The sequence below is a fragment of the Genypterus blacodes genome, unplaced genomic scaffold (assembly GCF_046128005.1).
Source record: "Genypterus blacodes isolate CSIRO-AG114 ecotype Tasmania unplaced genomic scaffold, CSIRO-AGI_Gbla_v1 ptg000058l_1, whole genome shotgun sequence".
NCBI classification, from domain to species: Eukaryota; Metazoa; Chordata; class Actinopteri; order Ophidiiformes; family Ophidiidae; genus Genypterus; species Genypterus blacodes.
Genome location: NW_027466870.1, coordinates 102,296 through 114,760, shown reverse-complemented (window position 1 = coordinate 114,760; position 12,465 = coordinate 102,296). Strand labels below are relative to the sequence as shown.

At 45.9% G+C, this 12,465-nt stretch overlaps 2 protein-coding genes across 2 annotated transcripts; one reads left to right on the top strand and one right to left on the bottom strand.

Annotated features, from left to right (window-relative positions):
* Positions 1–1,958: 1,958 nt before the first annotated feature.
* On the bottom strand, positions 1,959–8,858 carry ushbp1 (Usher syndrome 1C binding protein 1). Its single transcript, XM_076153563.1, has 14 exons — positions 8,570–8,858; positions 7,501–7,712; positions 7,253–7,383; positions 6,900–7,063; positions 6,580–6,762; positions 6,241–6,500; positions 6,020–6,160; positions 5,821–5,909; positions 5,575–5,695; positions 5,138–5,372; positions 4,887–5,045; positions 4,256–4,353; positions 3,700–3,810; positions 1,959–3,611 (listed from the first exon to the last, which is right to left on the bottom strand). Exons 1-14 carry the CDS (start codon positions 8,573–8,575, stop codon positions 3,446–3,448), a joined length of 2,076 nt encoding a protein of 691 aa, XP_076009678.1. The 5' UTR covers positions 8,576–8,858; the 3' UTR covers positions 1,959–3,445.
* Positions 8,859–9,519: 661 nt separating this feature from the next.
* On the top strand, positions 9,520–12,121 carry babam1 (BRISC and BRCA1 A complex member 1). Its single transcript, XM_076153623.1, has 9 exons — positions 9,520–9,612; positions 10,088–10,571; positions 10,673–10,731; positions 10,825–10,945; positions 11,032–11,110; positions 11,222–11,246; positions 11,365–11,494; positions 11,580–11,666; positions 11,791–12,121. The coding sequence occupies exons 2-9, from the start codon at positions 10,131–10,133 to the stop codon at positions 11,989–11,991; spliced, it is 1,143 nt and encodes a 380-aa protein (XP_076009738.1). The 5' UTR covers positions 9,520–9,612; positions 10,088–10,130; the 3' UTR covers positions 11,992–12,121.
* The last annotated feature ends 344 nt before the right edge of the window (positions 12,122–12,465 follow it).

Here is a 12,465-nt window from a genome sequence, read left to right as displayed (position 1 = left end):
GTCTCTGTTAAATCCGAGTCCAATCTGTTGCTCCCTTGATGGTGGCCTCTGCCCAGACACTGCCTCGTAGGTCGGCTAAGGTGCTTAGGATGACAGAACATTAACCTAATCAGCTCAGTGAAGACGACTCAGATGCTAACAGGATTAGGTCCTGGCCACGCCCCCCCTCCATCTTTTCCCTCTAAACACCATATTGTCGTAAGCAGGCCGGCTAATGTGACCTCTTTAGGTCAGCCACTCCGCAAGTTTCCGTTATCCAGGAGTCAGACATGATCCTTTTCATTAGGGACACGGCGAAACACACACACAAACACACACACACACAGACCGCAGACGCCGACAGCCGCAGGATCTTTTAAGCTTTTTGTCAGCTTCACATCCAGTTCATTGAGTTTAAAACTTTGATGAGTTTAAGGTCGTTTGTAATTCTGCCTCATGTAAGCTTGGAAACAGAACCCCTTAAGTTTGGATTTAACTTTGAACACTGGGCGCTATATTTGAAGGGACTACTTCAAATCTGGCATATTTACATTGATATTATGTTTGATTTTGACCAATCTGATCCCAATAAGGCATAAATATTGCTTATGTGCTCACTTTATGTCCCTAAGTGTTTTAATTTAGCTGTATTTAGGTTTTTTATGTGACCCGATGTAGAATAATGTGCAAATTAAGGAAAATATTTGGCATTAAATGGGAGCTTAATGCCCAGATTTGTTTATTATTCTCTCCTGATGACTTCACATCTGTCCTCTTCTAGACGTGAAGACTCAATCTGAATCTGTTCTACACGTTATGAGCTATAGGTTGCTATACAATTATACAACACACTTCTGTGTAGATTACAACAATAAGGTATTGCTGTTATTTGGTAAAATTATCATCTTAAGCGTTTAAGGCAGCTGTTGTCATGGTTACTCAGTTACCAGTCGTGCTTAAACTGATCTGAAGCCATGAAACTCCAAAATATTAAAATGCTAAAACACCAAATATTCAAATTTCTCCAGCTGAGATAAGAGGTTCTTCCACAATCGTGCCTGACAGATCTTTTATTTCCAATTTTTTAAGGATTTTTCACATTTGACGGCACAATAACAGGCTGATAAAAAGTCATATTGAAATGAAACTAATTTTGCCACAGTTTGCTTGCACCGTTTTCTGGTTTCACCTCTTATCTGGAGGAATGACGTGGCTGTTTTGCTGTCATTATGTGAGTGGGTGAGAGCACAAAGCGAATGTGATCAGCCATTTGATTGAGGTCAAACCTCTTTGGTACTGGTCCACGCCGGCAGCATCCCATCCTCCTGACCTCTCTGTGGGCCGGCTGGTGTCAGAAAGCTCAGCGTGGAGGTGTCAGGTCAGCCTGGCAGCGTCCCAGAGCGGCAGGCGGAGAATAAAGAGATAGAGAGAGCGGCAGATGAGATGAGATGCAGAGTGGTTGTGACAGGCGAGCTAATGGCTTTGAGAAAGGGAAGCACATGGACGAGGGCACAGGCTGTGATCTCTTTATACAGCTTACAGAGGAACAACTTATTCAAATGAGGAACAGATACAGAGAGTAAATGAGTTGACCTGAAACCCCAGGGTCACTGCCCCCTCGTGTGGGTACGTATGTGTGTGTGTGTGATTGCGTCCACCCCCACGCTGATTGACAGCCTCTGTCATTGTCTAATAATGGTTTGGGTATTTTTCCCAGGCACTGAAAAACTCCAGCTTGAGTGCTGGCTGTTATGTGGGGGTAGAAAGTCCAGAAGTGTCCATAAATGTTCACAGATGAGACTCCATATGTACAAAAAGGAGAAATCCAGCAGCAGTGGTTTCTCATGTACTGTGTTTGACTTTCTTATCTTACTTATTCATGAGAACAACGTTACAAAACTGCATCTCAGCGCCTATTTCATCACAAACAAATCTGCACTGAATAAGATTAGATTAGATATCATGAATTAATGCGGGACCAAGGTTGAAACGGGGCTTTATTAATCCAACATCAAAGAATATTTGAGGAGTGTTTATCTAAAAGAGGCTGTATTTAAGACTCCAGAGTTCAATGCTGATCACAACCCGAACAAACCGCAGTCAGTTAAAATCAAACACCACCACAATCCTGATAATATAGATAAACATGGAGTAAGTCGTTCATGATAAACGGTGAATAGCTTCACCTTTTAATGAAGCAGTTTGCCTTCATACACCCCCTTTGATATGAGAGTCAACCAAGGGTTACGACAATCATGTTCCAGTCAAAAAACCATTTGATGAACTCAGGAGCTTAACAGAGATCTTACAGAGTGCGAGGGACACAAAATGGAACGATAATTGTATCATCTGCTCTAATAGCCGCTGTTAGCACAATAGCGATGGTGACCTGGAGGTGCGGGGGGAGCGGAGTGGTCATGCCCTTTCCTATGACCTTTGCTCGGGAAAGGGCAAGCTTGGCCAAGAGTCAGGGCGTCAGGGTCTCAGCACCTTGTCTGGCCTCTTGAACCCTCCATTCACAGCCTAACACAACAGCCAGGCTTCGCTGTGACCCTGTGGGTGTGACACGCAACCTTTGCCTTAACCTCCTGACCAGTGGTCACAGCTGCAGCTGAGCGGCCTGAGGAGGTCAGAGCAGAGGGGTCGGCCGCAGGGTGGAAGGGACGGGTGGGGATGATGGAGGGGTGAGCGAGGAGAGGAGGTGGAAGAGGAGAAAATGAAGGGTGGAGGGGAATAAATTAAAGTAAAGAATGAGAGATTATGTGAGGAGGGTTTGGGAGAAATACTCAAATCAGATACTGAGTCAGTAAAAATAAATTACGTGTTACATTATCCCAGAAATGGGACGCTGGAGGCTTTTCACTACACAATTAAATATGGACTCTCCGACTGAAAAAACTTGTATCTCCAGTTTTGTAGCCATGGAAACCCCCATTTTGGTTTATTTGTTATCGAAAATTATAAATTCAAATTAGAATGGCGTAATGAAATAACTGAAATCATAAATATATGTCCCTGATACAGCCATTTGATAAATATAGTGGCGTGAAAGTAGAAAGTGTCACAAAATGGAAACTCTTATTCACCCACTAGTGCCTAGTTTTTGTCAGAACAGGAGGAGTGATGGATAGAGGGAGGAACGTTAAAGTGCACATAGGGCTCTGTCTGTCCGTCCGTTTTGTGGTCATATCAGTCATTGTCCTGGTCCCTCCCCCCTCCCCCCCTGAGCATTGTCCTCACAGCCCAGCCGGGAGTGTCTTTATAGAGCAGGCATGTAGGGGATAAAAGGACACTGTGAGCTGTCGCGGTCAAAGCAGAGGTCCACTGTGCGTTTAGTGCTGATCAATTCATATGAGGGTGAAATAGAGATATATAGATTATATATAGATAGCATGTTCATGTAAATAGTGGTTGATATATAATATTAGGCCGTGATATCTGAATGTGTGGTTGAGCAATCACATGATCACAGGACGGTTTCTTCCCTCCTCCATTCCGAGGCCTCCGCTGTGGCCTTTGGAGCCTCGGTTTGGTTCTGTTGACTCTCTGACATGGCCGCTACTCTCTGCTCCAGCCTCCACACCTGCTCCCGGTACTTCCTCCGCATGTGCCGGTACGAGCTCAGGGCTTTACTGAAATCAAACAGATACTACCGACTAAAAGCCAAGAAATCTGCGAAAACATGTGACATCTCAGACTGAATCAAGAAGCCATTCATACCTGTGAGCCTGCGTGAGCCGAGCGATCTGCTCTCCGCTGTCCCTCCTGTCAGAGAGAGCTGCACTCATGGAGTCGTGGACCAGAGCCAGTCTCCTCTTCAGCGCCTGCTCCCTGAGAGAGGAAGCACACAACCCTGATGTAAGGCTCTATTCTTCAAGCCAGAGCAGCCTTTCGTAAGAGAAATGGCGTATTTATACATGATGCTTCACACTGGTTTACACTTTTGTCTGGGTTGTGTGTCCTTGAACATTGTGTAGTACAGCGCTTTTATGTTTTCACCGTCTGAATCCGTGGAAGAGAGAAAGGCTGCTCTCTCTCAAGCACCTACAGCAAAGAACTAGACCTCATTTATGTCCAAAGTCTCTGTATCAGGTGAGAGCGTTTCTAAGCAACAAATCAAAACCAGGCAACAAAATGCGTGTGCGTCACATGAGCCACACAATCCACCAACACTCTCACATCTCACTCACATGTCTGTAACCATGGTCGACACGTAAATCAAGCGGGACCACATATCCATAAATCCAACCTTTTGTGAGCAGAAAGCGAGTCTCACCTTTGCATCACAGCCTGGAGCTCTCTCAGGATGGGTCTGCTCAGAGGACCGGCCACATCTTCATCAACAGCCAGCTTAGCTGCATTCTCAGAGAGCCTCTGGAAAGGAAGATTCCTACAGGATTAGCATCAGGGCTGAAACATCTTCCCTGCTCGTTCCATATTCATTTGACAACTCTGTATTTCACGGTGGCTTTTAAGTCTAAAACGCCACCTGGAAGGAAGGGGGGGGGGGGGGGGGGAGTCACTGTGAGTTTGGTTGGCATGGCGATCCGGATGAAAGGCTTATGAAATGTGTGACTGAGCAATAATGAGGCAAAAACAAAAATGTTGATGAAGAGGTGAAGCTGGGGGGAGAGAGCGGGGCGGGTGTGTGTGAGTTGTGTAGCTGTTCCTCTGTGTGACAGTGACAGAGGTGAGCTCTACTGTAACAGTCTGAGCCCAGCACGAGACCTTCAGGAACTAAAATACCCCTCTTGGCCTGGAGGGATTCTGCTTTGGTAGATGTTTGATTTCCCACGTGGGTCACCCAGATTTGAATCGGGTCTGTCACACTAGACCTCCTGCTCCCTCTTGCTCCGTTCACCTTGACTCCTTCAGTTTGACACAGAGTGAAGTCAGTGTCATCCTACCTGTTGTTCACTCTTACGCTCCTCCAGCTCCTCTCGGAGGTTTTCTGAGATGAAGGCTCCGGCTGCATCGTGGGCCTTCTCCGCCACTAAACCCCACTCCAAACACCGAAGCTCTTTCTCCTTAAGGCGGATTAGAGCTCGCAGGTCTGACATCTCCTCCTGAACACCATCAAGTTGCACACACACCTAACATAAGCATAGCTGTAGTGGACGAATGTGTTTGGTATACGAGGAGTTAAACTGCTTCTCACCCTGACAGAGATGAGCTCAAAGAACAGGGAGGACTTGTCCTTCTTGGTATCAGGAGGTTTGGCGTTGTCTTTGGTCACGTGTCCCCCTCTTGTCCCAGCTGGGGCGACGGTGTCGGGGCCCGGTCTGCCCTCCACCCTGGGACAGGGTTTAGGGAGGCAAATAGCTGCTCTGTCCCTCTTCAGGTTTTCGATTTGCTGGCGTAGAGCAGCCTCACGCTCCGCCAACTCAGATGTCCTGTGGAGTACAGGTAGATGCTGACAAGATTCAAAGCTGGGCCACATTCTCAATCATGAAAACTGCTTTATATGGAATTAATTTAGATTTCTGATGGCGATTCAGAGAGATGTACGGATGTTCTGTTGGCATTCTGACTATCTGAGTGATCTAAACACCATCAACAGAGGTTCTGTGCTTGTGTCAAACCACTCGACTCTACCTTTGGCCTGTGTGACTCTGTGTTTCCGTCTCCTCTGTGACCCCCGCTGAGGAGAAGGAGGTGGAGAGCTCTTCACTTCCCATTTGCCCGAGCTGAGCTGCCGGACTGCTGCTGACTGGCTCTGATGAGAGGAAAACACACGGTGAGGCTGAGTGGAGGCTTTGTGTGTGTGTGTGTGTGTGTGTGTGTGTGTGTGTGTGTGTGTGTGTGTTGCACTCTGAGCAGTAATAAGAGGTATTCAAACACCTGCTGAGTCCATCTGAAGTGGAATGCTTTGCAGCGTCTTGGTCTCATAAAGTGACAGTAGCTCACTGTAGGCCTCCTCACACTCCTCACTGTCAATCAAAGACACAACAAGCTCCTTAGATAAGAAGAGGAACCGATGAGGCGTTGAAGTTAGTATTATTGACAAAGAATTAATGGCCGTGTGTTTTTATGAGTGTACCAGTATCTGAGCGCCATCTGCAGAGCCGAGCAGTCAGCCTCCAGTCTGTTCAGCGTGATGGTGATCAGCTCAGACTCTCCTTTACGTCTCTCCAGAGCTGCGGTCAGACGTTCGTTCCTCGCCTTCAACCTCTCTATGTACCTGAGACACCAGCAGGAGGACGGAGGGTCAAGACACAATACCTAAATATGACCTGACCTGCTTGCCCCCTTCAGACTCACCTGCGCAGCCGCTCGGTCTCTGTCTCCAGGCTGATGGGGCTGCCACAGGGACTGCATGAGCGAGTGGAGGACAGGGAAGGGGTTTCGCCACTGGGAGACAAAGGTGTCACGGCTCTGGATGTCCGTCTGAGCAGCAAAGGTGAACCAGGGAAGGGAGGAGAGGCCCAGTCTGGACTCAGCGCCCCACCAGAAGAACCACCCGAGGGCCTGAAGGAAGAGGAGTGACTGCCTGATCTACGGAACCTATGGAGCCCCAGCAGCTGAAACACAAGCGAAAGGAGACACATTGGGTTTGAATCTTTCTTTCTCTGATTTCTCTCTCAGCAGACCATCACCCACCTTCTCCTCCTCCATCTGGTTGATCCTGCTTTGTGCTCTCTCAAGCTCCTCCTGGTGACTCTGCATGGTAGTTCTCAGATCACAGTCACGTTTGTCCACATCCAGAGCGTCTGCCTGGTACTGATCAACCGGCAAATCCGACGGGCACGAAATCCCAAACTCTCTTTCCATCTCCTCCAATATCTAGAACCACAGCAGAGAAGAATTGTTTATTTTTCCTTTATCCTTATCAGAGATGTAATTTGTTAACGTCTGGTAAATCTGATACTGATGGTGAAAAATATTGACAAATCATGATTGATGTATTCTTGCTTTGAGACCTGAGAAGCTTTAGCCCGGCTGTCCTGGGCTGCTTTCAGATGCTCCCTCTGCTTATCCTGATCATAAGCTGTGATGGGAGCCGCCCAGGACCTTCTGCAGCTGATGGAGTCTTCCACTGACGCTAATACCTCCTGGAGTTTTGAGAAAGTCACGTTACTGACACCTAGAGGATAAAAAGTAGAATGCAATTATTATGACAAACACTCAGAGGCAGTTTTGTCCTAACTATATAGTGATGTAACAGTTTCTTATGGATTAAAAATCTATAAAATAATAGTCTCATCATTACATCGTCGAGTCAATGTAGAGTATCCAGAGACGAGTAACGGCGACATGCTGTGTGTGTACCAACCTCTGTCACACAGTGGGAGTCGGGATGAGAAACCGGCGCTTGTCTCTGGGCTGCTGCGGACCAGCCTGTGGGATAGGAGGTCTGGAACCAGAGGTCTGGGTGGTCCTGGTGGTTTCAGATCTCCTGGTTCACTTAAAGGCATAGAAGGAGAGGAAGAAGAAGAATTAGCTAGAATCTCTGTTAGGAAGTGTGACTGTTGCTTCATTCACTGAAGCATAACGTCTCCTCACACACTTCACTCATCTTACCTCGGTGCCTTCAGTGACCCCATTTTCTTGTTGAGTTCAGCGATGATGTTGAGCAGCGTCCCTACCTCAGCCTCACACTGAGCCAGTTCGGCCGATGAAGGTTCGGGGTCAGGGCCTACATGATCGAGGGTCATGTGGTCGATAGGGGTGGTCACCCCCTTCATGAACCCTGAGCCAGAATCCAGGCTGTCACATCTGACCAGTTCAGAGTCCTGCAGAGACATATTGATGTGTGTGGATGATTTGGATCATGAGGCAATGACTTAAGCCTCTAACCTGATGTTGATTGTAGATTGTGACATATTTTCTTTGCTCCTTTCATTAAAATCCTCCTCCAGTGCAGACCGCTTCACTGAACATGTTAGTATAGCACAAAGAATGCATTTATAAAGCTTTTGAAACAGGTTGTGGCTCCCCTTTTAACGTCTATTGTTTTGAGCAGCGGAAAAGGAGGAAACTAAAACATCCTGAGACTCAACTTCCTGCTTCGCAGATATTTGCGGACCAAGCCATCTTTCATTACACAAAGAATGTCAACTAGAGCCTAAAATGTGAAATTACAACAAATTTCTCTGATTCTGCGATGCTATTCTGCTTACGCTTACAAATATGTCAGATACATGACAAAGGGTCAGAGTCACATTTCAGAGAGGGAATCAAAATCATATCAACTGCGCATCAAATGTCAACGACTTACATGTCATACATATATCATCTATACCCACTTATTCCTATTCAAGGTCACAGCAAGGCCATCCCAGCATGCACTGGGCAAAGGCAAACACGTTCAAAATGACATGTTCACAGTTACATCCCACACACCAAAACATTTACACAAATGGGGAAATCTAGAGTCTCCAGCACATTTGAGCTGTGTTAGGGTGGAAACACAAACTCTATAATGAAGAAATGTCAAAACTTAAAATAGAAGACAATTGATCAGTTATTAGATTACACATAAGGCCAAAGTTAAATTCATAATCTTAAACAGCAAAATCTTATTAACTTGGTCCCCGCAGGTCTATTTAACACACGTAGAACACCAAAGAAACCCCTGATGATAACATACCTCCATCGTTTAAATCTGTGTCCAGCTGTGATTCAGTTCTTACTGCCGTTTTCGTTTTTGACTCCAGTTTAATGATCCAGCAGCTTGATGTTGTTCAGCCCCTGCTTGCCTTTTGTTTTCTGGAATTATAATTTTTCCAGTAGTTACCCAATCTCAGCCTCCCCGACAGTCTGTCTCTCTCTCACACTCTCTCTCTCTCCCTCTCGCTCTTTCTTTCAGGCGGTGTTTAGTCTGATGAATGAAGCAAATGGAAAACACTCAGAAACGTCTCCCCACCCATTGCCTGTCACTCTGACTCCTTTCCTGTTTTGTCCACTGTTAGTTCCTATGGCTTTTTAATGACACACTCTGGATATACACAACCGGTCTGCAGGGGGAAATGAATAAAAACATATGTGTCATTTCTAAAATATATAGGGTCAGCTGACTGTTTTGTCTTTTCTCTTGGATCATTTCTATATTATTATATTTATTTCTGTTAGTGTGGAGTGGGTGGAGACTCTTCATACATGCTGCACCCCAGTTCTGCCTACGCGACCCCTCCCACCTGCAAACATGACAAAAATTAGAACTTCCCAAAAACGTACTACATCGTATTTGTTTGTCCTAAACTATTGTAGTGTGTAAATATTTAACACAGGAAATGACAAAAACATTATTACATTTACACCACTGGGACGTTTCATTTTTGCATACATTGCTATTGCTGATTCTACTATTAATTAATTATTAATTAATTAAATCCTAATTACAATAACAATAACAACAAACCTTCAGACATAAATCTTATAGTTACCATCATAACTACAGGACTCACGATAGTTGTTTGAAAAATTCGTGATTTTTTTAAATTCAAAGCATCTCTTACATCACTCTCATATGACTCCACAAACAACGTCACTAAAATTGTGATTCAAAGTGTAAACTACATTACCCACAATGCCACGGGACGGTGCGTTTCCTGGATGACGGTTTCCGCAGGGAAGTTCTGGTTCAAAATAAATGTTAGCTCGTCGATGAAACATTGTGTAGTGCAATTTTCAGTGAGTTATACTTACTTTAAATCATTTAAATCATTGTTTCGTGTTATTTATCCTTCAGTCGAGTATCAGTGTTACTCTACATTACAAGTTAAATAGATTACGACTCGTTTTGTGTGGTGTTATTCCTGTTGAAGCTAATGCTATCAGATTGTTACTGCGCTGTCATCAAGCATCACTTTGCTCTGTTTGGCAGTTGGACTCAGTTTCAAGGCTTTGGAACGCGTTAATGTCTACAACATAGCTGTATATCAATAATCCTTAAATATGTTGTCTGCTCTGGTAAATTTAACATCTCGTTGTGATTTCTACATTGGTGTGAGAATGTCAACACAATAATAAAGTCAGTGTTGTCACGTTGAAGCCATCTTTTATTGACCTTTTTGTGGCTTAACTAATTGATCAATTGGCATTAAAGTGATCAGGTTATAGTTGCAGCCATTTCATTTTTTTTTCTTGTTTTATTTCATGTAACTAGCCCTGTAACCACGACATCGTCTTCTTGAGCGCCCTGTGCCTGCATGGAGACTCCAGAGCCTGGTCAGGCTGACGGAGAGGAGCGGCTGGTGGAGCTGCGACCTCGGACGCGCTCCAACCCGGAAGGTGCTGAGGACCGTCGCAGCAGCACGGGCAGCCTGGGGGGCAACAGCAGCCCCAACATCTCCCAGCCGGCGGTGGGCAGTCGTGTGGAGGGGGAGGGCGAGGCCTCCACCAATGACAGCCCCCCCAGCTCCGTCACCATCGCCTCAGCAGCCGCGGCCTCAACTGTCGCCCCTGCTGCTGCTGCTGCTGGGGCAACGGCGGCGGTTTCATCTAACATCACAGTGCCGCTGTCCACTGCTGCTGTAGCTGTCAAAGAGAGGCCAAAGCCCACTCAGCAGCAGCCCACACCCATCACCTCTGTCCCCCCACCGGCAGAGTACCAGCTCAGGGTTCCCCGGGTCAATTGTCCAGAGAAAGTGGTACGACGACAGGATGGTCCTCATAGCCCCTAATGGAAAGTAAGACTTAACTGTGCAACATGAGGTGGTTCTTATATCAGCTGTTGTTCTCCTCACCACAGATCATCTGCTTAGATCTTTCTGAAGAGATGTCTTTACAGAAGCTGGAGTCTTTTAATGGGTAAGCTGTTGTATGATTCATGCCAGTCAGTCCTTAAAGTTACTAATACTTCATATCCATTATCGTGACTTAGTTTTGCCTCTTTCCATTCAGGTCTAAAACCAACGCCCTCAACATATCCCAGAAGATGATTGAGATGTTTGTCAGAACAAAACACAAGATTGACAAACGGCATGAGTTTGCTTTGGTTGTCGTTAACGATGACGCCCTGTGGGTGAGTAATCCGAGTGAGAGTGTGTCTAACATGCTCCAGTTTGATGTACATTGATCTTATGTTCTTTCTTTGTGTGTGTGTCTCAGTTGTCAGGCTTCACTTCTGACCCTAGAGAGCTCTGCAGTTGTCTGTATGACTTGGAGACCAACGTGTGTGAAACCTTCAGTATCCTTTCACTCAGAGCTAATACAGGGCACGTCCACAGTGGCACTTTAGGCCGTAGGGTCAAACTGTAGACAGATCAGGGTGATAATTAACCTTAACTACCTGTTTCAGACCTGGAAGATCTCCTCAATGTAATGTAAGTATTGTCTCAAACCACACAGCACAGTGTTAATAGATAAATCAACTGTGGCAATCCTCAAACATGAAAGCAGGACGTGTTTCAGCTCAGTCCATCCTTTCTGCTGCTTTTGTAGCCGTCAGAAGATCGAGCTGCCAATGATGGAGAACGTTCAGACCATCCCTCCTCCGTACGTGGTGCGCACCGTGCTCATCTACAGCCGCCAAGCAGGACAGCTACAGTTCAACCCCTCTGAGGCCGTCAGTGTAAGGGCTCCACCTCCACCTTTTCTCTCTGCATTTCTGCTTTTTTCTACAACTCCTCGCTTTATGTTTGTGTCCTTTTCTACAGAAAATGCTGCAGTCTCCATACTTCTTCTTCGATGTGGTCTACCTGCACAATGGGGCCGAGGATCAGGGGGACGAGACCAACTGGAGGGTGAGTGGAGAAGCTGGTGTTGTGAGGAAGAGCAATTCTGAATATACAAGTAGTATTTGTTGGTTTGAAAGATGTATTCCCAGTTTGTTTACACGCAATCAAAGTCTATTTCTTCATCCTCCAGGACAACTACACTTCTTTCTGTAACCTGGACACTAAGGGCATTTGTTACCGCTTCGAGGTTTCCCTGAGTGGACCTCAAGTCGAGCTGCACAACTGCATGGCCAAACTGCTGGCCCACCCTTTGCAGAGGCCTTTCCAGAGCCACGCGTCATACAGCCTGCTGGAGGGGGACGACCCCCAGGACATTGAGGCCACCGTTTGACACCCAACCTGTAAAGCCACTGCTGCTATGGAAACTGCACACACTCACACACACTCACACACACACACACACACACACACACACACACACACACACACACACACACACACACACACACACACACACACACACACACACACACACACACACACACACACACACACACACACACACACACACACACACACCCTGTAGTTTATCCTTATCCCATTTCTTTTTTTATTTGAAGTCTGAGGACAACGATCTGTCTGAGTGTGAACGGACGACAGCTGGATGATGTACTGTATCACAAATCAGACCCTACAACTTCTGTAATTTTGCCTTTTTCTTTCATGTTGTCAATTTCCACCTTTGTTGCCCGTTTAGATATATATCTTTATTTTATAAGGAGTATGTTTTTATGTTTTTGCATTACGGTGGCAATGAAAGAATGTATAGTAATGGTAGACGTGGCCTGTCTTGATTTCATTTTCT

What these genes read in the sequence shown, in the direction of transcription:
- ushbp1 (XM_076153563.1), bottom strand. An exon ending in GCCGGGCTAAAGCTTCTCAG is followed by an intron (nt 6,763 to 6,899) that starts GTCTCAAAGCAA and finishes CTGTGGTTCTAG; the next exon opens with ATATTGGAGGAGATGGAAAG. An exon ending in CGGCTCACGCAGGCTCACAG is followed by an intron (nt 3,612 to 3,699) that starts GTATGAATGGCT and finishes GTTTGATTTCAG; the next exon opens with TAAAGCCCTGAGCTCGTACC.
- babam1 (XM_076153623.1), top strand. Translation starts at nt 10,131, where the DNA reads ATGGAGACTCCAGAGCCTGGTCAGGCTGACGGAGAGGAGCGGCTGGTG. An exon ending in AAGCTGGAGTCTTTTAATGG is followed by an intron (nt 10,732 to 10,824) that starts GTAAGCTGTTGT and finishes CTTTCCATTCAG; the next exon opens with GTCTAAAACCAACGCCCTCA. An exon ending in TTAACGATGACGCCCTGTGG is followed by an intron (nt 10,946 to 11,031) that starts GTGAGTAATCCG and finishes TGTGTGTCTCAG; the next exon opens with TTGTCAGGCTTCACTTCTGA.